Raw genomic sequence first — 27,116 nt, 5'->3', positions numbered from 1 at the left:
TTGGAGATACCTGGTATAGATCAATTCTTGTTTTAAGCAATTGTTCTTGTAAAGAGATAAAAGCTTGTGACAATGATACTTTGGAGCTTAGCCAGAACATTACCTTTTATTCCAAAAATTATTTGACTGTGGCGTTGGGTTGAATCTAGCCTATGCGGAGTTGCCCGAAAACGCTAACATCCAGTTTTCAGGGATACAGTATTTTGAACCTAACTTCCGTCTCCGCTCAGGCGTCTTTCTACACCTGCTACGTTAAGTTAGATTGAATCAAATGTCAACTCTTTATGCCTCAGTATACAGCTGTATACAAAAACATGTTTGATAATGTTATGTAGCTCCTAACTAGAGGCCTTTCTGAATCATATGACAGAATCTTGAGGTTAAGAATGCAAACACTGAACTAAACACCGCAAGACAGACATATCAATCAAATCAAGACTCCACATTTGCCATCTTAACTGCCAGGATGCATTGTCAAAATTGTTTAGAATGTTTTTTATTGTATTCAAAAATCAGCATCAGATATGCAGGAGGGTGCCAACTGAACAATATCAGATTTGATAGCATTTGGTTAAAGACGCTATGCACATCAAACAGATAATGATGAATAACCGTATGTCTTCCTCAATCCAAATGGTTTCTAGATTGCAGCAGAATTGAAATCCGGTCTTGATATATTGAATTTTGAATGAACTGAGAACAATATCAGTGCAGTGATGTTTCATATGATCCTTTTTGATTAGTGTGAATTGGTGCTGCTAGTCTGACAGTATACAACCAAGGCCAACATCATTGGTACCAGCCGTCTGAAAGACTACTGTAAGCACAAAACAGCCAGCTTAATATTTGACTTTGGTTTTACAATCCTACAGAAGCACAATACGCTTCTTTTTTACACAATACAATCCTTTGTCTAATCTATATAGACTAGGTTTAACACTCTTATTCTTAAAAACTTCCGTAATAAAGACTTACTGGGAGAAAAGACTGCTTTCACTGCTGCATATCTGGGAACTGAAAGATAATACTCTAAAGTGATGTAGCTTAAATAGATTTTTACTCTTAACTGTATAGTTTTGAGCTAAATCATGTTGTTGATGAGTTCCATTGGTGATTCTTTGCTGTTTCTTGAACAAATCTGTTACTGAGTGCAGTGTTTAATCATGCAGTTTGTTGTTTTTATGATGTGGTGGAAACACTTTGTTGTGATGATGATGATGATGATGATGATGATGATGATGATGTAGTATTCTTTGGACGAGGTGTGATTTTAAAGAAGCACACTCCATATTGTAGCAGTATACATTTTCAAAGGCCTTGCTTTGTTAACAGGTTGATCACTGAATAGGCTTGAAACATTACGTACCATCCAACAGTACCACTCCTCATGATGACTGTAGATTGATTTTTTATCCATTTTGTATTTACCAAATGGTGGTTTTAAAAAAATATATAAGAATCAAGTTATCTGAATAACTGCCCAATATGAGTAACCTGAAACCAGCTGCCACCACTGTAATGTACCACCACCTACGGCATTCAGTGGTTGATAACTTGAAAGGCAATGGCTTGTTGTTGGGGCTAAGCGTTACTGAATATTTAGCTGTTTTCTAAGCATGATGTCGAACTCTACTTAACCTTTGAGTTTACAACTGTAACTCAGCTTTTAGATGAGACTACTTTACCTGTATTAAATTGCATTTCATGAGGAGTGTTCTCTTGGCCTCTTCTCATAAATGGGAATGTAAGTAACTAGAACTCTGGGTGTTAGTGTTCTCTCTATACTAATGCCGCCAGAGCTACCAGTTGGCTGGTAATGTTGTCATATCTTTCTGGAAAGAGCTGATCTTTGTCCCATTGGCTGAAGTGGAAGAGGATAAGTATTGATGGTAGATCAACAGCAGAACTAATGGAAGCATTTCTTATGCCCCGTTTATACCTGGTTCTAACATGCGTCCTTTGTCCTGATTGTGTCCACATCCTGATTGTGCCCACATTTGTAGACCGGTGTATACAATCAAAACACACATTATGATCTAATTGTGTGGGCACAATTAGAATGTGGACAAGATCAGGACCAAGTATGCATGTTTAGCGCCAGGTATAAACGAGGCTTCAAAATCCCTGATGTGGCTAACAGAACCCAATATTCTATTAAAATGAACCTTCAGAATCTGTCCCTGTTGTTTTTACATGTATGATGATGACAAAGTGTTGTTTGCATTATTACCACTGGCAGAAGATGATGTCCTCCCAACTCTTACTGTTACAATGATCAGTTGACAATGGTTTTTATCAATTGTAGCATGTTATAATAAAAAATGATTTATCTTTTTAATTCTGTCTTTGCTGTCATTTCTTTACTCAACAGGAAGGAGCAATGATAGGTAATGAAATCATGTAAACTGTATTTCAATTCAATCAAATCATTCCAGGTCTCTATTAATATGTTTACACCAGCTGTGTGTGACATGCAACGACGCAGAGAGATGATTTATAAAATGAATCCCTAATTTCTCATATCTGAAGCAGCTCATGGAATGCCGGGGATTTTTTTAAAAACATTTTAGTCATATAGCAGATGCTCTTATCCAGAGCGACTTACAGTTAGTGAGTACATACATTTTCATACTGGCCCCCTGTGGGAAACGAACCTGCTTGCCATGCTCTACCAACTGAGCTACACGGGGCCCTACACGGGGAACGTTATACCTCTCTCTCTCTCTCTCTCTCTCTCTCTCTGTCTGTAGTGTATACTCAGTGGTGGAAAGTACTTAAGTAAAAATACTTTAAAGTACTACTTAAGTAGTTTTTTGGGGTATCTACTATTTTTGACAACTTTTACTTTTACTTCACTACATTCCTAAAGTAAATAATGTACTTTTTACTCAATACATTTTCCCTGACACCCAAAAGTACTCCTTACATTTTGAATGCTTAGCAGGACAGAAAAATTGTCCAATTCACACACTTATCAAGAGAACATCTCTGGTCATCCCTACTGCCTCTGATTCTGTGGACTCACTAAACACATGCTTCGTTTGTAAATTAAGTGTTAGAGTGTGCCCCTGGCTATCTGTAAAAATAATATATATGCAAATAGAACCATCTGTTTTGCTTAAGGAATTTGAAATGATTTATTCTTTTACTTTTGATACTTAAGTATATTTTAGCAATAACATTTACCTTGATACTTAAGTATATTTGAAACAAAATACTTTGACTTTTACTCAAGTAGTATTTTATTGCGTTACTTTTACGTTTACTTGAGTCATTTTCTATTAAGGTATCTTTACTTTTACTCAAGTACTCAAAAAAGAAACGATGTGATAAATCCCAATACTTTCTGACCTTGTTTTCTGTCCCTCATTCCCACTTATCTAAATTATACAATAGGAAATAGCTAATAGGCAATCGTCAGAGGGTAAAGGACAAGAGCTAAGGAAAGGAATCATCTTCAAAGTATTGGGATTCATCCCATGTCTAAGCAAGAAGTTGAGTCATCCTCAATGAGGCTGGATCTCACCAACCGTCAAACGATCAGCCTGTGAATGCTTTCATCCCAGAAATCCCACAAAGCAGCAGCAGCAGCTTTGCAATATCAGCAGAACACACTGAACTCTAAGACCAGAGACTTGAGTCCTAATGGCTTTGATTCACAGTTCACACCACCAACCATGCCTGGGTTAGGTGGTGAGGACCTCAAATGGATAAAAATACAGAAAGACAAAGAACAGCACATTTACAAGAAGAACATTTGAGTGATGTGGACTTGAGATACAAAAAAAGTCAAAAATAATCAACCAAAGCAAGTTGTGTTTATTTATTTATTTGGGTATGAAGTGCCTACTTTTGTTTACAAACCACGGCATGTCCCCGGCAAGGAATCACTAAATCAATTTGGCCTCAGACTTTATCAAATTTTGTCTAGAATGTGAGCAATGTCAAAACAGAATTAAGGCCAAATAGTAAAACAAGGTTAACCACCTGATATGTACTACATCAAAATACATTTTCTGTAAAGCAGAGGTTTGTGTGCTTGAGCAGCGAGGTTGATAGCACTAATGTGGCCGTTATATAAGGCAACCAAATACAATAGACTTTGGAGAGTTGCTTCTTTAACTACCAGAAATGTCAAATTCCATGTCCTCAAATTCTGACACTTAGTTTCGGTCTAAAAAAAAGATTGATGTGCAATATTGGAAACAAACTTGAGGATTCTGCAGTGTGTAGAATATTAAAAACACTCCAACATGTTGAGAGAAATTGCCTATCAGGAGGCTGACTCCAGTGATTCTTCATCTAATGGTAGAGATGACTGTTCTGTTTTTATTAATGAGCTTTTCACCTAACGCACTAGCAGGTTCGTCACTCAAGGTTATGTACCCTGGGTTCACTTTCATTCCTCTCCAGGTGAGAAAACACTCCCTCTCTTTTCTCTGATCAGCTCGTGTCAGCTTCTCTGTCCACCTGTGTGCCTTTGGTTATCGCTGAGCGGTACCGTTCAAACAATCCCTGGAACTCATTCAATGTAATGTGACATTATTACAGAGCTGAACTATATGCATGTACAGGGTGTCTTTAATTGCAGGTATTCTATTGCGTTAAATTAGGTACAATAGCTGTAACATAGCCTTCATTTTCAATACCAATATTATCAAATAGTTTGTGCTCATGTGCATGACATAATGAATAGAAAAAGTAAATATCTCAGTGTTATTCCTTATCAGCTGCATGTTTTGAAATGAATTCATGTCAACATTACAACCATTCAAATATAAAAATGTATATTTTCATAATATCTTCAACCAATGTAAAATAACATCAAAAGTAAAAAAAAGTGTAAACATCTCGATGCAGTAGCCTACATCTATCCACTAGAGATAGGCTACTGCCAAGCTGCAAGATCATCAATACATGTCATTAAAATGAAAGTCTATCTCCGTGGTGATATGATAATATGAGACTCAGAGACAGAAGCTATTGGTCGCTGGTGAGAGGTATGGGTGAATTCCCTGGTCTCTCCAGTTCTTTGACCTCCACGTTTGTTTGAGGCTCTGACCCCTAACCCTTGACCACCAGTCTCAGGGGCAGAGGCGGAGGAGGGCCAGTATGGGCAGATGGTCCAAGGAGTTGTGCTCGTTGGGTAGCCCGTTGACAGCCTCCAGGTCTGTCTGTCCCACCAGGGACAGTCTGGCCAGCAGCCCTCACCTGGGCAATGAACCCTCTGGGAGGAACATACAACAGGCATGGTGAAGGCCCTGACTTTTCCCTGATGATGTGATCTTAGTCAAGAAAAACTCAGGGCCCTAATCATGGTTACATAATTGCAGCTTGGGAGACTAATCAACTCCACATCTCACTGCACTGCACTGCAGTAAAGCAGACTGCAGCATCTGCAGAGTTCACATTACAAGACCCACCTCATCATAAATAATATTTTGATTGTCAGATCCCACTCTGCTTTAAAGTATACAAATCAATCAACAAATCCTGTGTTGTATGTAGTGTATGTCAACATGTAGTATATTGTGTGTACCTGGCTGTGTGGAAATGTCCCCAGTTCCTGCGGAGTAGAAGATGTAGTCCACAGTGAAGGCTTTTCTGGAGTGACAGGTGGTGATCTCAAGCCTGCCGTCCTCTGTCAGGTAGTGGAAGTAGGCTGACGTCAGCCTCAGACTGTGCTCTATACTGGGCCTGGACTCACTGGTGGGACATGGGGAGGGGGAGAGACACACTGTCACACAGGGCACTGGCTTAACTTCAACTGCTAATTAACACAGACAGTTGCTCCTTGAAGTTGGAGCACTGCACGGACTGCACTGGACAAACAACAAATCATCCAGGGATAGACTTGTCACTTCTCCCTATGAGCAGTTCCACTCGCTTCACGTTAATATTGTACGGGAAGGATTTGTCAACTCTCGTCTCCTAAATTCTCCAAGGCATACAAACAGAGTGAGCAAGACGACGAGAGAGGGACGAGTGGATGCATCCGATTTGCAGACGCTGTTCAAAACAAATTAGAGCTGCGTTGAGCAGCACAGACACTCAACTGTTTGAAAAGCATTAATATTGAAGGTCTGTTGTGAGTCAGAGGAGCTACAGCTGGTACAGTACCTGACAGCATCAGATCTCCTACAGTTACCTGACAGGATCAGATCTCCTACAGTTACCTGACAGGATCAGATCTCCTACGGTTACCTGACAGCATCAGATCTCCTACGGTTACCTGACAGCATCAGATCTCCTACAGTTACCTGACAGGATCAGATCTCCTACAGTTACCTGACAGCATCAGATCTCCTACAGTTACCTGACAGCATCAGATCTCCTACAGTTACCTGACAGCATCAGATCTCCTACAGTTACCTGACAGCATCAGATCTCCTACAGTTACCTGACAGGATCAGATCTCATACAGTTACCTGACAGGATCAGATCTCCTACGGTTACCTGACAGCATCAGATCTCCTACGGTTACCTGACAGCATCAGATCTCCTACAGTTACCTGACAGCATCAGATCTCATACAGTTACCTGACAGAACTAACTGACTGTAGGGATCACAGGCACTGTCTGTCTCAACTAAATGATTATTAACACTGAAATGCAACCTGTTCATAGTTGCTATAGCTTGTGCTTCAAAGTCCTGTACAGACAGGTTGGAGATTCCCATGTCAATATCTGGGAGGAGAGAAGAGTATTAACGTCACATTCAGATCAGAGGAAAGAAGCATGCATTTCCTCAGTGTTGGTAAAGGCCTGAGGCCTGAACACTATTTTGTGAAGTGCACCAGTCCCTCCTGCAGCAAAGCACCCCCACAGCATGATGCTGCCACCCCCGTGCTTCACGGTTGGGATGGTGTTCTTCGACTTGCAAGCAACCACCTTTTTACTCCAAACATAACGATGGTCATTATGACCAAACAGTTCTATTTTTGTTTCATTTCTCCAAAAAGTACGATCTTTGTCCCAATGTGCAGTTGCAAACCATAGTCTGGCTTTTTATAGCGGTTTTGGAGCAGTGGCTTCTTCCTTGCTGAGAGGCCTTTCAGATTATGTCGATATAAGACTTGTTTTCCTGTGGATATAGATACTTTTGTACCTGTTTCCTCCAGTATCTTCACAAGGTCCTTTGCTGTTGTACTGGGATTGATTTGCACTTTTCGCACCAAAGTACGTTCATCTCTAGGAGACAGAACGCGTCTCCTTCCTGAGCGGTATGACGGCTGCGTGGTCCCATGGTGTTTATACTTGCGTACTATTGTTTGTACAGATGAACGTGGTACCTTCAGGCATTTGGAAATTGCTCCCAAGTATGAACCAGACTTGTGGAGGTCTACAATTTTTCTTCTGAGGTCTTGGCTGATTTCTTTTGATTTTCCCATGATGTCAAGCAAAGAGGCACTGAGTCTGAAGGTAGGCCTTGAAATACATCCACAGGTACACCTCCAATTGACTCAAATGATGTCAATTAGCCTATCAGAAGCTTCTAAAGCCATGACATCATTTTCCAAGCTGTTTAAAGGCACAGTCAACTTAGTGTATGTAAACTTCTGACCACTGGAATTGTGATAAAGTGAATTATAAGTGAAATAATCTGTCTGTAAACAATTGTTGGAAAAATTACTTGTGTCATGCACAAAGTATATGTCCTAACCTACTTACCAAAACTATAGTTTGTTAACAGGAAATGTGTGGAGTGGTTGAAAACGAGTTTTAATGACTCCAACCTAAGTGTATGTAAACTTCCGACTTCAACTGTAGCCAACCAACTTGCTGTACAATTATTTGGAGGTAAGCATAAAAATGGCAAAGAAAGGGCATTCAACACAGATTGAAAATTAACTAGAAATACTAAAGAATGATGATGATTGACAGGGAGGAGCTCAACGAACATTCTATAACAGCCCACATTTTATAGCAGCACTCCCTGAACACTAACTGTAAGTCGCTCTGGATAAGAGCGTCTGCTAAATGACTAAAACGTAAAACGTAAACGTAAACGTAAACATTATGTTCCCTCCGTAGTAATCAGCTTCAGCCAGCGCTTATTATCCCACAGCAGAAAGATGGGCGTGTAGATGATGAAGACCTCACCTTGCCTATGGAAATGCCGTCGTACTCCAGCCTGCTCTCCCTAACTAAGCTGTACAGAGGGGACCAGGGCACAGAGTTAATGTCCCCACGCCAGGGGTTGTACAGGAGGTGTGTGTTGGCCACACACACACACAGGCCTCTGGGCTGAGGGGTCTCGTGGGACGCAGTAACAGCACCAAGCCCACGTTGTCCCGGTCTAGCAGTGGGATGCCCCAGCGGAAGTACTCCACTGGGTGTCTGGACAGCAGGGAGAAGCGGTCCTTCTTATTGACCATCGTACAGCCATCAGGCTTCCTGCCTGTCCTCTGCTTGTACTCACACTGGTAACCTGGGGAAGGAAATAGGGAAAAAAACATCACAACATCAAAGTAAATGTGACATTTCTCATAAACTGTGCTGAAAATGTACACAATTTCAATATTTTTGAAAGTGAAACAAGTGAAACCGGAAAACCAAGTGGATTGAGAAATTAATTATCTATGCATGTGGCTCCCTCTAGTGGTCATATTAAATGTAACCTCCAATGGCAATATCGCTTGCTTCTTTATGCAGTTTCCATTGTATCATTTTGACAAGCTTTTCAATTTAAAATAGGCTGCGCTACAGCTCAAGAGAATAGGCCTAGTCTTAATTAATCTCCCGTGGGCACACTGGGCAGATTCTGCGTGTAGACCAAAGAATCTGCCGGGAGTGAATGGGATGCGTGGACTGAACAAGCAGCATTAGTTCAGTTTTAGCGGTTTTCGTCACTGGTTATTTGGATGTATCAGGATTGGGCTAAACAAGTGCTTTGCACTTGCCCACACAGATCGCGGAGGGGGGATTAAGTCTTAACCCTTTACACTCATACCTGTATACACTATAAATGATGTCAGAGCTCAGGCTATGCGCATCACAGCCGATATTGGTTTTGAGTGACAGCCGTTCTGAATTTGAGAACCACACGCGACAAGAAGTTACCCCCATCCCTCCCGCTAATTGGGCAACTCTTGCAAATGTGTTGTTGTTTGAGTGAGGGAAATGCTCTAAATTAAGATGACTCAATGTATTTTGAAAGAAGAGATGTTTAAAATGATAATAAATACCGCTTTGATGTCATACAAGCAAGTCAAACACCCGTGAGACCAAATGTGCACTTCACATTTCCATATGATAAAACTCATGGGTTGGCAGGTAGCCTAGGGGTTTAGAGAGTTGGGCCTGTGACCGAAAGGTGTCCTTTGCCGAAACATCATACCGTTACCATGGTTACTCCATGATATGAATCTGAAAGAAGTCGATGTAAAAAAGACGCAATAGTCTCTACATGGCAGAATGTTCAATACAATGATATTTACACTTACTTTACCGGTTGTACATTCTGAGTATACAACAGCAAGGGACCAACAGGGGGCAGTACCTAAAGCTTCTAGATAGGGTTTGATCTGTTTTTCATAGTGGTCCTCTTTGACCTCCTGCAGACACATAATCTAAGGAGGCAAAGTTTGACATAATTCCGCAGTACACATCTAACATGAAAATATGCAGTATCATCATCATTTTGATGAGCTCTAAGGGATAATGACTTGAACTAGTCAAAACAGTGCCACTCTATTGTGTTCACTGTTCCTTGTGATGATGATCAATATGTTGGTAAGTCTGTGAATCTATCACAAGCTAATAGATCATGTAAATGGTTGTACCATCAGTAATGATTCATAACCCATTCACTTACATCTGTGTTGTGCTCTTTGAGCTCTTTAAGGATGTTGGGCAGTTTAGGATGGAGGAGCTACGGTGTTTGTACAGGTAGTTATTGTCGTGGAGCAGGTCCTGAGAGAGGGTGTTATAGGACATCACAGAGAAGTCAAAGGGTGATTCTCGCCTCCTGTCACGTCCGTCGTGTAAAGGATTGGACCAAGGTGCAGCGTGGTATGCGTACATGTTTAATAATAATAATAAACACTTGACAAAATAACAACGCAACTGAACGTGAAGTTCTAAAGGCTATACATCAAACAAGCCACAGAAACAAGATCCCACAACTAAAGGTAAGCAAAATGGCTACCTAAGTATGATCCCCAATCAGAGACAACGATCGACAGCTGCCTCTGATTGGGAACCACACCCGGCCAACATAGATATAGATAACATAGATCTACACATAGATATTCACACCCTGACCAAACCAACTAGAGATCTCTATGTCAGGGCGTGACAGTACCCCCCCCAAAGGTGCGGACTCCGGCCGCAAAACTGACTCATTAGGGGAGGATCCGGGTGGGCTTTTACCCTCTGTGGCGGCTCCGGCTCCGGGTGCGACGTCACCCTTACTGTCCTCTCCTTTTCTGTCTCCCCGTTGCACACCTGGTCCGGTCTGGACCCCGGCGCGATGCTTCCCCTCTCAGTCCTCCCACGATGCACCAAGCCCTGTCTGGACCCTGGTGTGGGAGGCCCCGACCCTGGAGAGGGGCTGACGTCTGGACCGGCAATCCTCCTGTGATGCACCAAGCCCTGTCTGGACCCTGGTGTGGGAGGCCCTGACCCTGGAGAGGGGTTGATGTCTGGTTCTGGCTCTGCAGTCCTCCCGCGATGCACCAAGTCCTGTCTGGACCCTGGTGTGGGAGAGTAGACGACCGGACCCGGACTGGGCACCGGTGGAGTGGACTGCTCTGGCACTGGAGTGGAGCCGCTGACCGGAGCTGAACTGGATCCCAGTGGAGAGGACTGCTCTGGCTCTGGACAAGAGCAGCTGACCGGGGCTGGACTAGGCACCGGTGTAGTGGACTGCTCTGGCATTGGACTGGAGCAGCTAACCGGAGCTGGATTGGGCACCGGTGGAGCGGACTACTCTGGCACTGGAGTGGAGCAGCTGACCGGAGCTGGACTGGGCACCGGTGGAGCGGACTGCTCTGGCACTGCAGTGGAGCAGCTGACCGGAGCTGGACTAGGCACCGGTGGAGCGGACTGCTCTGGCACTGGAGTGGAGCAGCTGACCGGAGCTGGACTAGGCACCGGTGGAGCGGACTGCTCTGACCCTAGACTGGACCGTACCGGGCTGGGGACATGCACCACTGGTTTGGTGCGAGGAGCTGGTAGGGGCGCACCGGGCTGGCGACACGCACCACTGGTTTGGTGCGAGGAGCAGGCACGGGCCGTACCGGGCTGGGGACACGCACCACTGGCTTGGTGCGAGGAGCAGGTACGGGGCGCACCGGGCTGGCGACACGCACCACTGGTTTGGTGCGAGGAGCAGGCACGGGCCGTACCAGGCTGGGGACACGCACCACTGGTTTGGTGCGAGGAGCAGGTACGGGCCGTACAGGACTGGAGACACGCACCACTGGTTTGGTGCGGGGAGCAGGTACGGGGCGTACCGGGCTGGCGACACGCACCACTGGTTTGGTGCGAGGAGCAGGTACGGGCCGTACCGGACTGGAGACACGCACCACTGGTTTGGTGCGAGGAGTAGGCACGAGCCGTGCCGGACTGGAGACACGCACCACAGGTCTGTGAAAGCGCCCTGGCGGCACAGTGCGCAACGCCGGCGCATAGCCTGGTGCCTACATGGTCACACGCTCCTCAAAGCGAGTGCAGGGAGTTGGCTCTGCTCTGCAACCTGGCTTCGCCAGCCTCTGCTCTAAGTACTGAGCTCTCTGCTGCTGAAGGGTTAACGCCTCTCTCAGCTCCTCCTGTTGCCTGGCCAACTCCTTTCTCAGGGCATCCACTGACTCCTTCTCCCTGTGAGCCTCCTGTAGCGCCTCCCTCTGAAGGGAGAACTCCTGCTCCCTCTGAGCTAACAGCCCCCGCAATGTGGTGGTCTCCTCTCTCAGACTGCTGAGCTGCAGGTCTTGGAGGGCCTCTACTATAGCAGCCTCCTCCTCCTCCACAGTCAGCCTTTTCACGGCCTCCTGCTGCTTTGTCGACCACCCCGTGTGCCCCCCAAATTTTTTTCTTGGGGTTGCCTCTCAGGCCTCCTTCGTCGTTGTGCACTTCGGCGTCGCCGTTGGTCCTCTCCTGCCTGGGCTTCTTCCTTTGCCCAGGGTCCTTTACCGGCTAATATCTCCTCCCATGTCCAAAATGTCTTCCCCACCTGTGTCCAGGGTGTCTTCTCCTCCTGGCCACGCTGCTTGGTCCGTTGGTGGTGGGATCTTCTGTCACGTCCGTCGTGTAAAGGATTGGACCAAGGTGCAGCGTGGTATGCGTACATGTTTAATAATAAACACTTGACAAAATAACAAAGCAACTGAACGTGAAGTTCTAAAGGCTATACATCAAACAAGCCACACAAACAGAAACAAGATCCCACAACTAAAGGTAGGCAAAATGGCTACCTAAGTATGATCCCCAATCAGAGACAACGATCGACAGCTGCCTCTGATTGGGAACCACACCTGGCCAACCTAGATATAGATAACATAGATCTACACATAGATATTCACACCCTGACCAAACCAACTAGAGATCTATATGTCAGGGCGTGACACCTCCCACCACCAGACTGGGGTCTGGACATATAGCAGTGGGAAAAGTCCTCCCATTTTCTCTTCAGCTCTGGAAATGCACAAACTAAACAATTTGGTTAGCATGTGAATGACACTGCATGACAGGATCCATATTGGACCAAACCTTAAACACTTCAGGTTAATTTCTTAATTTCTCTCTTGAAACTGAAGTATTACCTAATGCCAGTCTTGATGGACTCCCAGGAGGTGGTGGTTGTTGTTTCCCATCTTTGAACCAGTAATTGGGGCTGGTAGTGGCACTGCGAGCCTGTCGTGGTGGGTACTGTCACTTGGGGGAGCCCTTGGACCTGTCCCTATCCCCTGGACCCCTCTCTTCTGCACTCCTCCTCCACTTGTGTGGAGGCTCTTTGTCTGAGCATTCCATCAGTCCAAGGTGGAAGGGTCGATGAGAAAAGCAGTGAAAAGGAAACCCTGGTGGGGGATGTTGTCTGGACTGTTGTCTTGTCCAGTTGATGTTGTGGGTATCTGGAGGTCGGAAGGCCCCTGAGAGGTGCTTGGTGGGGTGAGAGAGTTGAGGCCAAGGGGGCACACCCGACCGACATGGATAGTTGGGTAATTGTACGTCCCTCCAGCCGCCCAACAGGGTGTGAGTTGGGGGCAACCAGTGTGAGCCAAACGCGGTCAGGTGTCGAGAAAACATGGGTTGACTGCAGGAGAGAAATTACATGCACTCAGCTCAAGTAGGCCTAAGCAGCAATGCATTGCTGGGGCTCCTGTGGATGCGTTCTTCACAAAAGCATACAGTCACTGAATAGCACGATTTGCATAGGCGAATGTCATAAGCTAACTAACTTTGTTGGTGATTATGACTACCACAGCTGGCTAAGTTAGGTAACTAGCATAACCACAATAAGTAGCCGTTAAATTGACTGAAATTTGTGTTTTAACATACTTTTGGTCAGCGTTCCGATAGACATTTTTATTTTTTTGTCATTTAGCAGACGCTCTTATCCAGAGCGACTTACAGGAGCAATTAGGGTTAAGTGCCTTGCTCAAGGACACATCGGCAGATTTTTCACCTAGTCGGCTCGGGGATTAGAACCAGCGACCTTTCGGTTACTGGCACAACGCTCTTAACCACTAAGCTACCTGCCGCCCCATGGTTTAGGTTTTGATGTCGAGACATCTGCAAACATCAGTGACTTCTACAACACAGCGAGGAAATGTTTCTGCCCAAAACAAATCTGAATCTTTAATAGCATTTCAGTAGGCCATTTTCGAGTCCTCAAATTATTACATATGTGTTAGGCCTACTGCTGCTAGGTAGCTCTCTCTCTGCTCTCCCCCTCCCCTCTGTCTGTTCTTAATTGCAGGAGTGAAGTCTGGTGTGCGGGAGTCAGGGTTCCAGCTGCAGCTCATTCACCATAATCACCTCAGCCTTAAAGACCCGGTCAAACTTGCCACTCATCGTCAGATCATAGTCAAGACGACCATGTTAGTCTCGCTGCTGACGCAACCTGCTTGTTTTCGCTCTTTGTGTTTTTGGCCTGTTCTATTTATATTTCTCCTGTGCCACAGATTTTTGGAACCTGACTCCTGCCTCCGCTTCACTCCTGCCACCACCATCCTGCTTTCCACTACTGGACCTCACATTTGGACTCACCACGGACACTAGGACGTTACGGTACCACTCTTGCTCAGAACCCTGGATCTGTTACCCTCCCTGTAGACCTGGACTTGCTCTTCCCCTATTTTTGGAAACCTGGACAATTTAACTTTGAAATAAACCTGTTAAACCTTCTCTGGCTCGGTGTAGTTGTCTGCATTTGGGTTCATATTCAGTTTAAATCGTGACAATATGTAAACATGATGCAATAATCAAGCGCAAAAAGATGATCTCCCATTATATCCCAACAAATACAGAATAGAAAATGTAAAACTGGAGAACATCGAAACTCTTCGCATACTCTTGCTGCGTTCACGTTCTAGTCAGAAGTATTCAGACCCCTTGACTTTTTCCACATTTTGTTACGTTACAGCCCTGGATTAAATTAAACATTTTCCTCATCAATCTACACACAATACCCCATAATGACAAAGCGAAAACAGGTTTTTTGAAATCTTTGCAAATTTATACAAAATAAAAAACAGAAATATATTATTTACATAAGTTTCAAACCCTTTGCTATGAGACTCAAAATTGAGCTCAGGTGCATCCTGTTTCCATTGATCATCCTTGAGAAGTTTACACAACTTGATTGGAGTCCACCTGTGGTAAATTCAGTTGATTGGACATTATTTGGAAAGGCACACACCTGTCTATATAAGGTCCCACAGTTGACAGTGCATGTCAGAGCAAAAACCAAGCCACGAGGTCGAAGGAATTGTCCGTATAGCTCCGAGACAGGATTGTGTCGAGGCACAGATCTGGGGAAGGGTACCAAAACATTTCTGCAGCATTGAAGGCTACCCGCGGACGTCCCGAGTGGGGGCCGACCATTCCACCCTCCAGCACCTCCGAGCCGATTCCCATGGAGCTCGGGGGTGCTGGCGCTAGAGAGAGGAGGAGAGAGAACCCGAGGGGGGCCACCCCCTGCACCAACTGTGGCCGTGGAGGACACACCGCGGCCAGGTGCTGGGGAGGGTCTCCTGGGAGAGGGGACAACAGGTCACGCACTGGGGAGTCATTTCAGGTGAGTAGGCGCCCCACTTACCCAGAGCTTTCTGTTGGTCACATGAGTATTCCTGTGAGATTTCCACAGGTGGCACCTCATTCCCAGCATAAGGCGCTAGTAGATTCAGGCGCAGCTGGGAATTTTATTGATCGGGCATTTTGTTATAGGTTTGGAATTCCCCTTCGGCCGGTAGAAGCCCCCTTTCCTGTCCACGCCTTAGACAGCCGGCCGTTGGGGTCGGGGCTGATCAGAGAAGTCACAGCACCACTTACTATGACGACGCAGGGGGGTCATGAGGAGATCATTCCGTTTTATCTGATTGACTCTCCTGCGTACCCCGTGGTGTTGGGGCTTCCCTGGTTAAGCACCCATGATCCTACCATTGCGTGGCAACAGAGGGCTCTTATGGAGTGGTCTGCCCAGTGTGTAGGGAGATGTCTAGGTGTTTCCTTAGGGGCGACCTCGGTTGAGAGTCCGAACCAAGTGCCCGCAGTATGAGGACTTAGCACTCGTGTTCAGCAAGACGAGGGCAACACGGCTACCACCTCATAGACAGGGGGACTGTGCGATAAATCTCCAAACAGGAGCGGCTCTTCCGCGGAGCCGTGTGTATCCCCTGTCTCAAGAGGAGACAGCGGCTATGGAGACTTACATAGCCGAGTCCTTGGCACAGGGATACATACGGTCCTCCACTTCCCCGGTTTCCTCGAGTTTCTTCTTTGTGAAGAAGAAGGACGGGGGTTTGCGCCCGTGTATTGATTACCGTAGTCTCAATCAGATCACGGTTAAGTACAGTTACCCTCTTCCACTGATTGCGACTATGACGGAGTCATTACGCGGAGCGCAGTTCTTCACAAAGTTGGATCTCAGGAGCGCGTACAATCTGGTGCGCATTAGGGAGGGGGATGAATGGAAAACGGCATTTAGCACCACCTCGGGTCATTACGAGTATCTCGTCATGCCATACGGGCTAATGAATGCTCCTTCAGTCTTCCAATCCATTGTTGACGAGATTTTCCGGGACATGCATGGGCAGGGTGTGGTAGTGTACATCGACGACATCCTAGTGTACTCTTCTACACGAGCCGAGCATGTAGCCCTGGTGCGCCGAGTGTTGAGAAGACTGTTGGAGCATGACTTGTATGTCAAGGCAGAGAAATGCCTGTTCTTCCAGGAGTCCGTCTCCTTTTTGGGTTATCGGTTGTCCGCGTCTGGTGTGGAGATAGAGGTAGACCGTGTGTCGGCCGTGCGTAATTGGCAAACTCCAACCACTGTAAAAGAGGTGCAGCAGTTCTTGGGTTTTGCTAATTACTACCGGAGGTTTATTCGGGGCTTTGGACAGGTTGCAGCGCCCATTACGTCCCTGTTAAAGGGGGGTCCGGTTCGTCTGCAGTGGTCAGCTGAGGCGGACAGGGCATTTGTCAAACTGAAGAACCTGTTCACCTCGGCCCCGGTGCTGGCGCATCCGGATCCCTCTTTACCATTCCAAGTAGAGGTAGACGCGTCCGAGACCGGTATTGGGGCAGTCCTGTCACAACGGTCCGGCACGCCACCTAAGCTCCGCCCCTGTGCGTTCTACTCTAAGAAACTCAGCTCGGCGGAGCGCAATTATGACGTTGGGGACAGGGAGCTGTTAGCTGTAGTCCAGGCCCTAAAGGTGTGGAGGCATTGGCTTGAGGGGGCTCAACACCCTTTCCTCATTCTGACCGATCACCGTAACCTGGAGTACATCCGGGCAGCTAGGAGATTGAACCCTCGTCAGGCTAGGTGGAACATGTTCCTGACCCGGTTTGTTTTTAAGATCACATACATCCCAGGGTCCCAGAACGGTAAGGCAGACACCCTGTCCCGGCGGTATGACACAGAGGAGAGGTCCATTGAGCCCACTTCCATACTGCCGGAGTCTTGTCTGGTGGCTCCGGTAGTATGGGAGGTCGATACGGAGATCGAGCGGGCACTGCGTGCCGACCCTACTCCCCCCGAGTGTCCTGTGGGGCGGAAGTACGTTCCGCTCGAGGTTCGTGATCGTCTTATTTATTGGGCTCATACATCACCCTCCTCTGGACATCCAGGTATTGGCCGGACAGTGCACTGCCTTAGCGTGAAATACTGGTGGCCAACGTTAGCTAAGGATGTGAGGGTTTATGTCTCCTCCTGCTCGGTGTGCGCCCAGTGTAAGGCGCCTAGACATTTGCCCAGGGGTAAGTTACATCCCCTGCCCGTTCCACAACGACCATGGTCCCACCTCTCGGTGGATTTTGTGACCGACCTACCCCCTTCCCAGGGGAATACCACCATTTTGGTCGTTGTGGATCGGTTTTCCAAGGCCTGTCGTCTCCTCCCAATGCCGGGTCTCCCTACTGCCCTACAGACCGCCGAGGCCCTATTTACCCACGTGTTCCGGCACTATGGGGTCCCCGAGGATATTGTGTCTGACCGAGGTCCCCAGTTTACCTCCAGAGTCTGGGGGGCGTTCATGGAACGCTTGGGGGTCTCGGTGAGCCTTACCTCGGGGTACCACCCAGAGAGCAATGGGCAGGTTGAACGAGTCAACCAGGATGTGGGTAGGTTTTTGAGGTCCTATTGCCGGGACCGGCCGGAGGAGTGGTCCAGGTATATCCCCTGGGCCGAGATGGCCCAGAACTCTCTCCGCCACTCCTCCACCGGTTTAACACCTTTCCAGTGTGTTTTGGGGTATCAGCCGGTCCTGGCACCGTGGCACGAGAGCCAGATCGAGGCCCCTGCGGTGGACGAGTGGATTCGGCGCTCGGAGGAGACGTGGGACGCTGCCCATGTCCATCTGCAGCGGGCCATCCGTCAACAAAAGGCGAGCGCCGATCGCCACCGCAGTGAGGGACCGGTGTACGCACCGGGAGATCGAGTCTGGCTCTCGACTCGAAACCTGCCCCTCCGCCTGCCCTGCCGGAAGCTGGGTTGGCGGTTTGTGGGGCCCTTCAAAGTCCTGAGAAGATTGAATGAGGTGTGTTACAGGTTACAACTGCCTATTGAATACAAAAATATTAACCCCTCGTTCCATGTGTCTCTTCTCAGGCCGGTGGTAGCTGGCCCACTCCAAGAAGATGAGATAGGAGAGACCCCTCCGCCCCCTTTGGACATCGAGAGGGCCCCGGCGTACAGGGTCCGGACCATCTTGGACTCGAGGCGCCGGATGAGTGGTCTCCAGTATCTCGTGGAGTGGGAGGGGTACGGTCCGGAGGAACGGTGCTGGGTGCCTAGGAGGGACATCCTCGATCCATCCCTCCTGACTGAGTTCCGCCGTCCCCGAGGCCGGGGTCGGCGCACGGCTGGAGCCGCGCGTCAAGGGGGGGGTACTGTCACGGTTTCGGCCGAGACTGCTCCTCCTCCTGGTTCGGGCAGGCTTCGGCGTTCGCCGTCCCCGGAGTACTAGCTGCCACCGTTGTATGTTTCGTGGTGTGATTGCTTTAGTCTGTCTTGTACACCTGTGTCTGTTTGTGTTCTGATTACGTGTCCTATAAGTTCCCTGTTTTGTATTAGTTAGATTGTGTGTTGTTGTTTGCCTGTCGTGCGGAGCTGCGTGTTTGTGCTCTGTTAGTTTTGTTTATTGTTTTACGCATGTTGCGTAATTCCCTCGCCTCCGTTTGTTTTCGAGGTCGTGTATTGTTTTTGTTGCACTTTAGACTAGTAAAGTCTTTTTGGACGAATCCTCTGTGTCCTGCGCCTGACTCCTCCACCACATCCACATCGGTTCTTTTGACACTGATTACCAGGACGTGTACTCAGAGCATGCGCGGACCAACTGGCAAGTGTCTTTACTGACATTTTCAACCTCTCCCTGACCGAGTCTGTTATACCTACATGTTTCAAGCAGACCACCATAGTCCCTGTGCCCAAGAAAGCGAAGGTAACCTGCCTAAATGACTACCGCCCCGTAGCACTCACGTCGGTAGCCATGAAGTGCTTTGAAAGGCTGGTCATGACTCACATCAACACCATCATCCCGGAAACCCTAGATCCACTCCAATCCGCATACCGCCCCAACAGATCCACAGATGACGCAATCTCAATTGCACTCCACACTGCCCTTTCCCACCTGGACAAAAGGAACACCTACGTAAGAATGCTGTTCATTGACTACAGCTCAGTGTTCAACACCATAGTGCCCACAAAGCTCATCACTAAGCTAAGGACCCTGGGACTAAACACCTCCCTCTGAAACTGGATCGTGGACATCCTGACGGGCCGCCCCCAGGTGGTAAGGTTAGGCAACAACACATCTGCCACGCTGGGGCCCCTCAGGGGTGTGTGCTTAGTCTCCTCCTGTACGCCCTGTTCACCCACGACTGCGTTGCCAAGCACGAGTCCAACACCATCATTAAGTTTGCTGATGACACAACAGTGGTAGGTCTGATCACCGACAAAGATGAGACACCCTATAGGGAGGAGGTCAAAGACCTGGCAGTGTGGTACCAGGACAACATCCTCTCCCTCAATGTGAGCAAGACAAAGGAGCTGATCGTGGACTACAGGAAAAGGAGGGCCGAACAGGCCCCCATTAACATCGACAGGGCTGTAGTGGAGCGGGTAGAGAGTTTCAAGTTCCTTGGTGTCCACATCAACAACAACTATCATGGTCCAAACACACCAAGACAGCCGTGAAGAGGGCACGACAACACCTTTTCCCCCTCAATGAAAAGATTTGGCATGGGTCCCCAGATCCTCAAAAAGTTCTACAGCTGCACCATCGAGAGCATCCTGCCCGGTTGCATCACCGCCTGGTATGGCAACTGCTCGGCATCTGACCGTAAGGCGCTACAGAGGGTAGTGCGTACGGCCCAGTACATCACTGGGGCCAAGCTTCCTGCCATCCAGGACCTATATACTAGGCAGTGTCACAGGAAGGCCCAAAGAATTGTCAAAGACTCCAGTCACCAAAGTCATAGACTGTTCTTTCTGCTACCACACGTCAAGCAGTGCCGGAGCGCCAAGTCTATGTCCAAAAGGCTCCATAACAGCTCCTACCCCCAAGGCATAAGACTACTGAACAATCAACCTAGGGATAGTGAAATGCTACATGTTAAAAAGGTGGACTTTGTATTATTTATTGCAATGGTCATAAACTGTACAGCACAAGCGGAGAAGAAGTCTAAGAAAATTGAAGTCATTGAAGGCAGCTGAATGTTTTTTGGGTCTTCGTGATTTCACAGTCAAGGCCATGCAAGAAATCCTGTCTGTGAATGTTCCGTCATCACAGGCCCCTGAGCCGTGTAGGGATGTATTTTGGAGTGGACTGTGATTGAAGGAGTGGGATGGGTTTTGTTAGTTGACGTGTTTAATTTTGTATGATGTCGTTTTTTCCCCCCTTCCCAAAAATGTTTTTTTATTTTCTCATTCAATACCTCATCCAGCTGGTGGCGGTAATGCACCATTAATATTGGATGCCAACCGCCGTTAAACCCAATCGAAGAAGATGATCAGAGGGGAGGGACCACAGGGACCGTCATGGCCCCTTCCGTCTGTGGGGAAAACAACCGGTGGTTACCTAGGTTATCCCATAGCAAAAAGTTCACCTTTTTCAAACACCATTTTCTTGTTGTCTTCTTTTTTTTGTCAATTACAAAACTAAATTTAAGAAAAGTACAAAAGATTACTTTTCAACATTGCCTGCTACTGAGTGTCTACTTACAAAAACATAATATTGACTGTAGGGCCTTCCTCATGCCCCTTTTCATGATGGTGCTAGCAGCCACATGAGTGAGTGAGTGCTAGCTAGCTACCAACCGGTCTGGAACATTAAGCTAGCCAAGACCAACAACACAAGCAAATTGACTATACAGCTACAAGTAGTGTACAAACACACTATACCAAACCAAGTTAAATGTATGTCTTACCTGTGATTAAATGTTTTCCACACACGTACTGTAGCTACGTGTAGCCTACTTGGACACCTGGTCGCCACATTTCCCACTCTCCCATGCTGAATAGCCTGAAGCCACAGGGCTCTTCTCGCAGGGTCTATTTCCCTATGTGGGAGGATTGCGAACCGTAGAACAGGATGTACATTGAATAACGCAGCAGCTATTCGGCATGTTTTGTTATTTCTGTATAACTATAAATTGATGACAATGTTGGCTCTGTTACAATGGGGGTCAATGGGAAAGAATGTTTGTTTTCCCCAATTTGTGGGCATGGTCGAGGGGAATTCCTTATGATTATGATGTCTACTTGGAGTATAGAATACCACAATATGAGTCATAATACCCATAAAACCTAGCGGTCAAACAAGGAAATGGTTCCAATCGTTTTTCCACCATTAGTTTTTCCCATAGGGTATTTAAGAAACACTTAAAATAAGGGCTGTGTTTCATGTAGGCTTACCCTGGTGTGATGTTTTGATAACTGTAAATCTCTCTAGGACAAAGTGACTTTTATCAATGTATTTGTCTGTATTTACCCCCCTAAAATGAAATACTAATTAGCTGCTAATGTGGCTATCATAAAGAACTACAAATGCCGTGATGATCTGGACGAGACTGCCAAATCGAGGCAAAGCATTTTCTAATCTGAGAGTAAATAGAGACAAATATATTGATGAAAGTCACCTTGTCCGAGAGAGATTTACATGGTTATCAAAATGTCACGCCAGGGGAAGCACTGTTTGACCGCTAGGTTTTATGGGTATTATGACACCTCCACTGTGGGGCTCTATTGGCGTTCGAAACAACTAGGAACTCAGAAATCTCAGACTTCTGACTTCAGTGTGTTCAAGATAACTGGGACCTCGGAAAAAAACTAGCTCTGACTGGGAAATATTGTTTTGAATGATCATCCAACTTGGAATTCCAAGTCAGAAACTCGGGCATCTTTCTAGAGTTCTGACTTAAAGATCACTGACGTCATGATTTTACCTCGTTTTTTGTTGTCTTGAATTTCATCGGGAATACCATTATATTCTTCTGATTTCAGAGCAAATAATCATAATTAGCCAAATGTTTAGCTGACATCTGCATGCGCTCGACGAAGACTAGCCTAGTCCATTGACATCCTTTTGTACCCAAATAATAAATAATAATGGCACTCTCTAGCTAACATTAAACCTCTGTTAACTAATCTCTGATAGCGTGACATAACATCATATCTGCGAATGATCCTTTTCCCATGGAAGTTAGCCAGGCAGGCATATTCATTTGAGTGAGCGGTTATTATGCTATTTATTCTCAAAACTTAACCCTTTTGCAGTCAATACTTCTTGCCGTTCATCTGTCTTTGTAAACCCATGATGTGTCACAGCACCGCCCTGTAAGATGCTGGTAATGCTGACCGAGGTGCCAGTGCTGTGCTGGTACCAGTCACATCTAATACAATTTAAATAGTTGATTTTGTATCATTTAAGAAAATGTATACTAATTACACAGACTAATTCACAATTTTAGTTAAATCAGGGAAGGGGCCATCCAACCTTCACCATTATAAAATGTTATCAATATATTCTAGTTTAGGCTACATAGGCTACTTATCACTGCTGAACACAAAACGAATTAACAAAACATTTCTGTATTTCTTTTATTTCCAGTTTTGACATTGCAGCACTGGCTATTACAGTGTGTTTGTGTTTCAGCATCATAGACGTGTGTGTGTGTGTGTTTAAGGATCATAGACATTTTGTGTAAAGGTAATCTCCATTTCAATTAAAAATAAATGGGAATCATGAAATTGTTTTCACAAATCCTAAAATAGGATATTGAAATATGGCAATTTGACATGTGCATTAAATCTGCTGTCACAAATTCCAGCATAGCTGCATCCCATCCCATATTAGATCATGATTGAAATGTCATTACGAAGACAGGTTGAATTCTAAGACAGAACTTATACACTTGAAGCAGCAGTTCGAAGAATAGTTGTGACAGACCACATGAGTTTCAATGAAAACAGCAATGAAAAATTGTGTCCCCTGTATTTTGATCTATATTAGCCCATAATAAATGACTTCAGCCCTGCTGAATGTCTTGTTGAACACTTGAATGTGCTGACATCAATCCAAGTCGCTGCCATCTTATAAAGACTTATCTCAGTGACCGAAAATACCCTTTCCTCTGGTATCCACCTCCTCTCTCCTTTCCCTCCCTCCATCACTCTCTCTCTCTTTCTAAAAGCACTTGGCTATAGTAAGCACTGCAGAAGTTCATGAATGCTCGTAGGGTAGACCTCCTCTACAGGAAGGATTGTGTTGTGGGTGGATCAGGAGAAGGGCATCTCCCATCTCTGGGTGTAAGCTGTCAGTTCACAGGGGCTGATCACCAGCATCTTGCTGCTCTCGATGCCGTCCAGGGCCATCTCACTGTCCAGGCAGAAGTGGGAGACCAGGTGCTCCAGGTGGGTGCCTGACTTCTGCCATCGCTGGAACACAACAGACAATACAAAGATCAATAACTATACTGTACACAGAGACATGCGTTCTAATGTTATTAAACTGCTATTGTCCATTAATTGTTACAGAATGCCATCGGTTCAAATAAATGAAAAAGTTTGGGCAACTATTGTCCAATACTGACCCCGTAATTTTGTCAACTTCATATTTACAGTGAGGGGAAAAAAGTATTTGATCCCCTGCTGATTTTGTACGTTTGCCTATTGACAAATAAATGATCAGTCTATCATTTTAATGGTAGGTTTATTTGAACAGAAGGAGACAGAATAACAACAAAAAAACGCATGTCAAAAATGTTATAAATTGATTTGCATTTTAATGAGGGAAATAAGTATTTGACCCCCTCTCAATCAGAAAGATTTCTGGCTCCCATGTGTCTTTTATACAGGTAACGAGCTGAGATTAGGAGCACACTCTTAAGGGGAGTGCTCCTAATCTCAGCTTGTTACCTGTATAAAAGACACCTGTCCACAGAAGCAATCAATCAATCAGATTCCAAACTCTCCACCATGGCCAAGACCAAAGAGCTCTCCAAGTATGTCAGGGACAAGATTGTAGACCTACACAAGGCTGGAATGGGCTACAAGGCCATCGCCAAGCAGCTTGGAGAGAAGGTGACAACAGTTGGTGCGATTATTCGCAAATGGAAGAAACACAAAATAACTGTAAATCTCCCTCAGCCTGGGGCTCCATGCAAGATCTCACCTCGTGGAGTTGCAATGATCATGAGAACGGTGAGGAATCAGCCCAGAACTACACGGGAGGATCTTGTCAATGATCTCAAGGCAGCTGGGACCATAGTCACCAAGAAAACAATTGGTAAAACACTATGCCGTGAAGGACTGAAATCCTGCAGCGCCCGCAAGGTCCCCCTGCTCAAGAAAGCACATATACAGGCCCGTCTGAAGTTTGCCAATGAACATCTGAATGATTCAGAGGAGAACTGGGTGAAAGTGTTGTGGTCAGATGAGACCAAAATCGAGCTCTTTTGCATCAACTCAACTCGCTGTGTTTGGAGGAGGAGGAATGCTGCTTATGACCCCAAGAACACCATCCCCACCGTCAAACATGGAGGTGAAAACATTATGCTTTGGGGTTGTTTTTCTGCTAAGGGGACAGGACAACTTCACCGCATCAAAAGGGACGATGGACGGGGCCATGTACTGTCAAATCTTGGGTGAGAACCTCCTTCCCTCAGCCAGGGCATTGAAAATGGGTCGTGGATGGGTATTCCAGCATGACAATGACCCAAAACACACAGCCAAGGCAACAAAGGAGTGGCTCAAGAAGAAGCACATTAAGGTCCTGGAGTGGCCTAGCCAGTCTCCAGACCTTAATCTCATAGAAAATGTGTGGAGGGAGCTGAAGGTTCGAGTTGCCAAACGTCAGCCTCGAAACCTTAATGACTTGGAGAAGATCTGCAAAGAGGAGTGGGACAAAATCCCTCCTGAGATGTGTGCAAACCTGGTGGCCAACTACAAGAAACGTCTGACCTCTGTGGGGGATCAAATACTTTTTTCCCTCACTGTAGCTAAAGATCTTTTTGCATGTCATGTTCATGGCACTGTCACAGTACTCTTCCCACTATTCACCACTAGATGTCCCTCTTTACTCAATTTCTGGTGAGTCACAATAATCATTCAGAGCAGGGAATTATTATTATTCTTGATATTGTCAAACTTATACATTAACAAAACTAAAAGATATTAGCAAACATGCAAGGATTTGGACATTGTCTCACACATCCATCACTGGTTAGAATGTGACGGCTGACAGGCAAAGCCTGTTGCCAAGACTAGTGGGGCATATCATGATCATGTCTCTTCAGTGGTAGAAACAATATAGCGGATATCAAGGGAATCTTCTGGATCAAAAAGGGCTTAGGTTGTGGGCATGGCAGGAGAGTGGCTACATGTGTGAGTACAGGCTCCCATCTCCATGGTGTAAAGACATTTTTTGCATTTTTGAGCCAATTTCCTGAAACTCCAAAAAATGTATTGCCATGTTGCCGTTTTAAAGCTAATTTCCTGCAATTCTATGCATTTTGCCATGGCTAATGCTGTGCTCTTTTTCTCAAACATAATAACATAATGAATACTGCTAAATTCATTGTTTTTGGAATTTTCAATTCTCCCTGACTGTCTACCTTTTATTTTGGTGATTGTTAGTTCTCAAAGATTACATTATAAAAAAAACAAGATATAGGTCCATTATATTTTCGACATACTTTATATCTGGTTTTAGTAGTTAAAAATTTACACTGAAAGCATTTTTCCATCCCGAAAAGCGACATGAAAAAACGCTTAACAAGCTCTGTTACATTGTGGCCCTGATCAAAGCAGGAAAGACTAAAATTGCCATGACATGTTTTTTTCCTTTTTTTATGAAGCAAAGTGAGACTGCACTTTTTAATTGACAAAATAAAAATAATTAAAACTAAATCAATTAGTATTCAGTGCCTGTGGTGCCTCTGAGTCATTATTCTTGTTACTGGCTGTTGATGCACAATTGATAGTTAAGCACATTTGTAGGCTCCTGAGAGCCTCTCTCTGCTGTAGCCTACAGTGGCCTGAGGGGAACACATGAGCACGGCTCTAATTAGCTATCATTGCACAGTTTCCTTCTATGTGCCAGGGGTGGAACATGCTGCTTTGGGAGCCTTTTTAGCAGGAGGAAGTAGTATATACCTGCGTAACTTCTGATAGTGGGAGAGCTAAAATCTACCTGCCGATATAGAGCTCTAGTATGTAGCACTTACTTATCGATCTACAGTTGAAGTCAGAAGTTTACATACACCTTAGCCAAATACATTTAAACTCAGTTTTCACAATTCCTGACATTTAATCCTAGTAAAAATTCCCTGTCTTAGGTCAGTTAGGATCACCACTTTATTTTAAGAATGTTAAATGCCAGAATAATAGTAGAGAGAATGATTTATTTAAGCTTTTATTTCTTTCATCACATTCCCAGTGGGTCAGAAGTTTACATACACTTTACATACACTCAATTAGTATTTGGTAGCATTGCCATAAACATTTTTTACTTGGGTCAACATTTCGGGTAGGCTTCCACAAGCTTCCCACAATAAGTTGGGTGAATTTTGGTCCATTCCTCCTGACAGAACTGGTGTAACTGAGTCAGGTTTGTAGGCCTCCTTGATCGCACACGCTTTTTCAGTTCTGCCCACAAATGTTCTATAGGATTGAGGTCAGGGCTTTGGGATGGTCACTCCAATACCTTGACTTTGTTGTCCTTAAGCCATTTTGCCACAACTTTGGAAGTAAGCTTGGGGTTGTTGTCCATTTGGAAGACCCATTTGCGACCAAGCTTTAACTTCCTGACTGATGTCTTGAGATGTTGCTTCAATATACCCACATAATTTTCCTTCCTCATGATGCCATCTATTTTGTGAAGTGCACCAGTCCCTCCTGCAGCAAAGCACCCCCACAGCATGATGCTGCCACACCCGTGCTTCATGGTTGG

General features: G+C 45.7%; 1 protein-coding gene and 1 pseudogene across 2 annotated transcripts in view; both read right to left on the bottom strand.

Moving 5' to 3' along the window:
• Nucleotides 1-5,084: 5,084 nt before the first annotated feature.
• Nucleotides 5,085-22,102, bottom strand: LOC311106799 (protein angel homolog 2-like; annotated as a pseudogene). Its single transcript has 9 exons — nt 22,098-22,102; nt 12,765-13,255; nt 12,570-12,636; nt 9,818-9,967; nt 9,503-9,572; nt 8,104-8,431; nt 6,345-6,400; nt 5,540-5,706; nt 5,085-5,206 (listed from the first exon to the last, which is right to left on the bottom strand). The product of its transcript is annotated as a protein angel homolog 2-like (transcript).
• A 669-nt stretch (nt 22,103-22,771) lies between these two features.
• Nucleotides 22,772-27,116, bottom strand: part of LOC311106494 (polypeptide N-acetylgalactosaminyltransferase 14-like) — a 126,464-nt gene continuing 122,119 nt past the window's right edge. The window contains exon 15 of the mRNA XM_084148842.1: nt 22,772-23,602. Coding sequence (XP_084004968.1) covers nt 23,444-23,602 — 159 coding nt within the window. The 3' untranslated portion in view covers nt 22,772-23,443. The remainder of the gene's footprint in view (nt 23,603-27,116) is intronic.

The sequence above is a fragment of the Coregonus lavaretus genome, assembly GCF_964263955.1.
Source record: "Coregonus lavaretus genome assembly, chromosome: 31".
Classification (NCBI taxonomy): domain Eukaryota; kingdom Metazoa; phylum Chordata; class Actinopteri; order Salmoniformes; family Salmonidae; genus Coregonus; species Coregonus lavaretus.
Note: the sequence above shows the minus strand (reverse complement) of the source record. Positions and strands in the feature narration are given on the sequence as shown.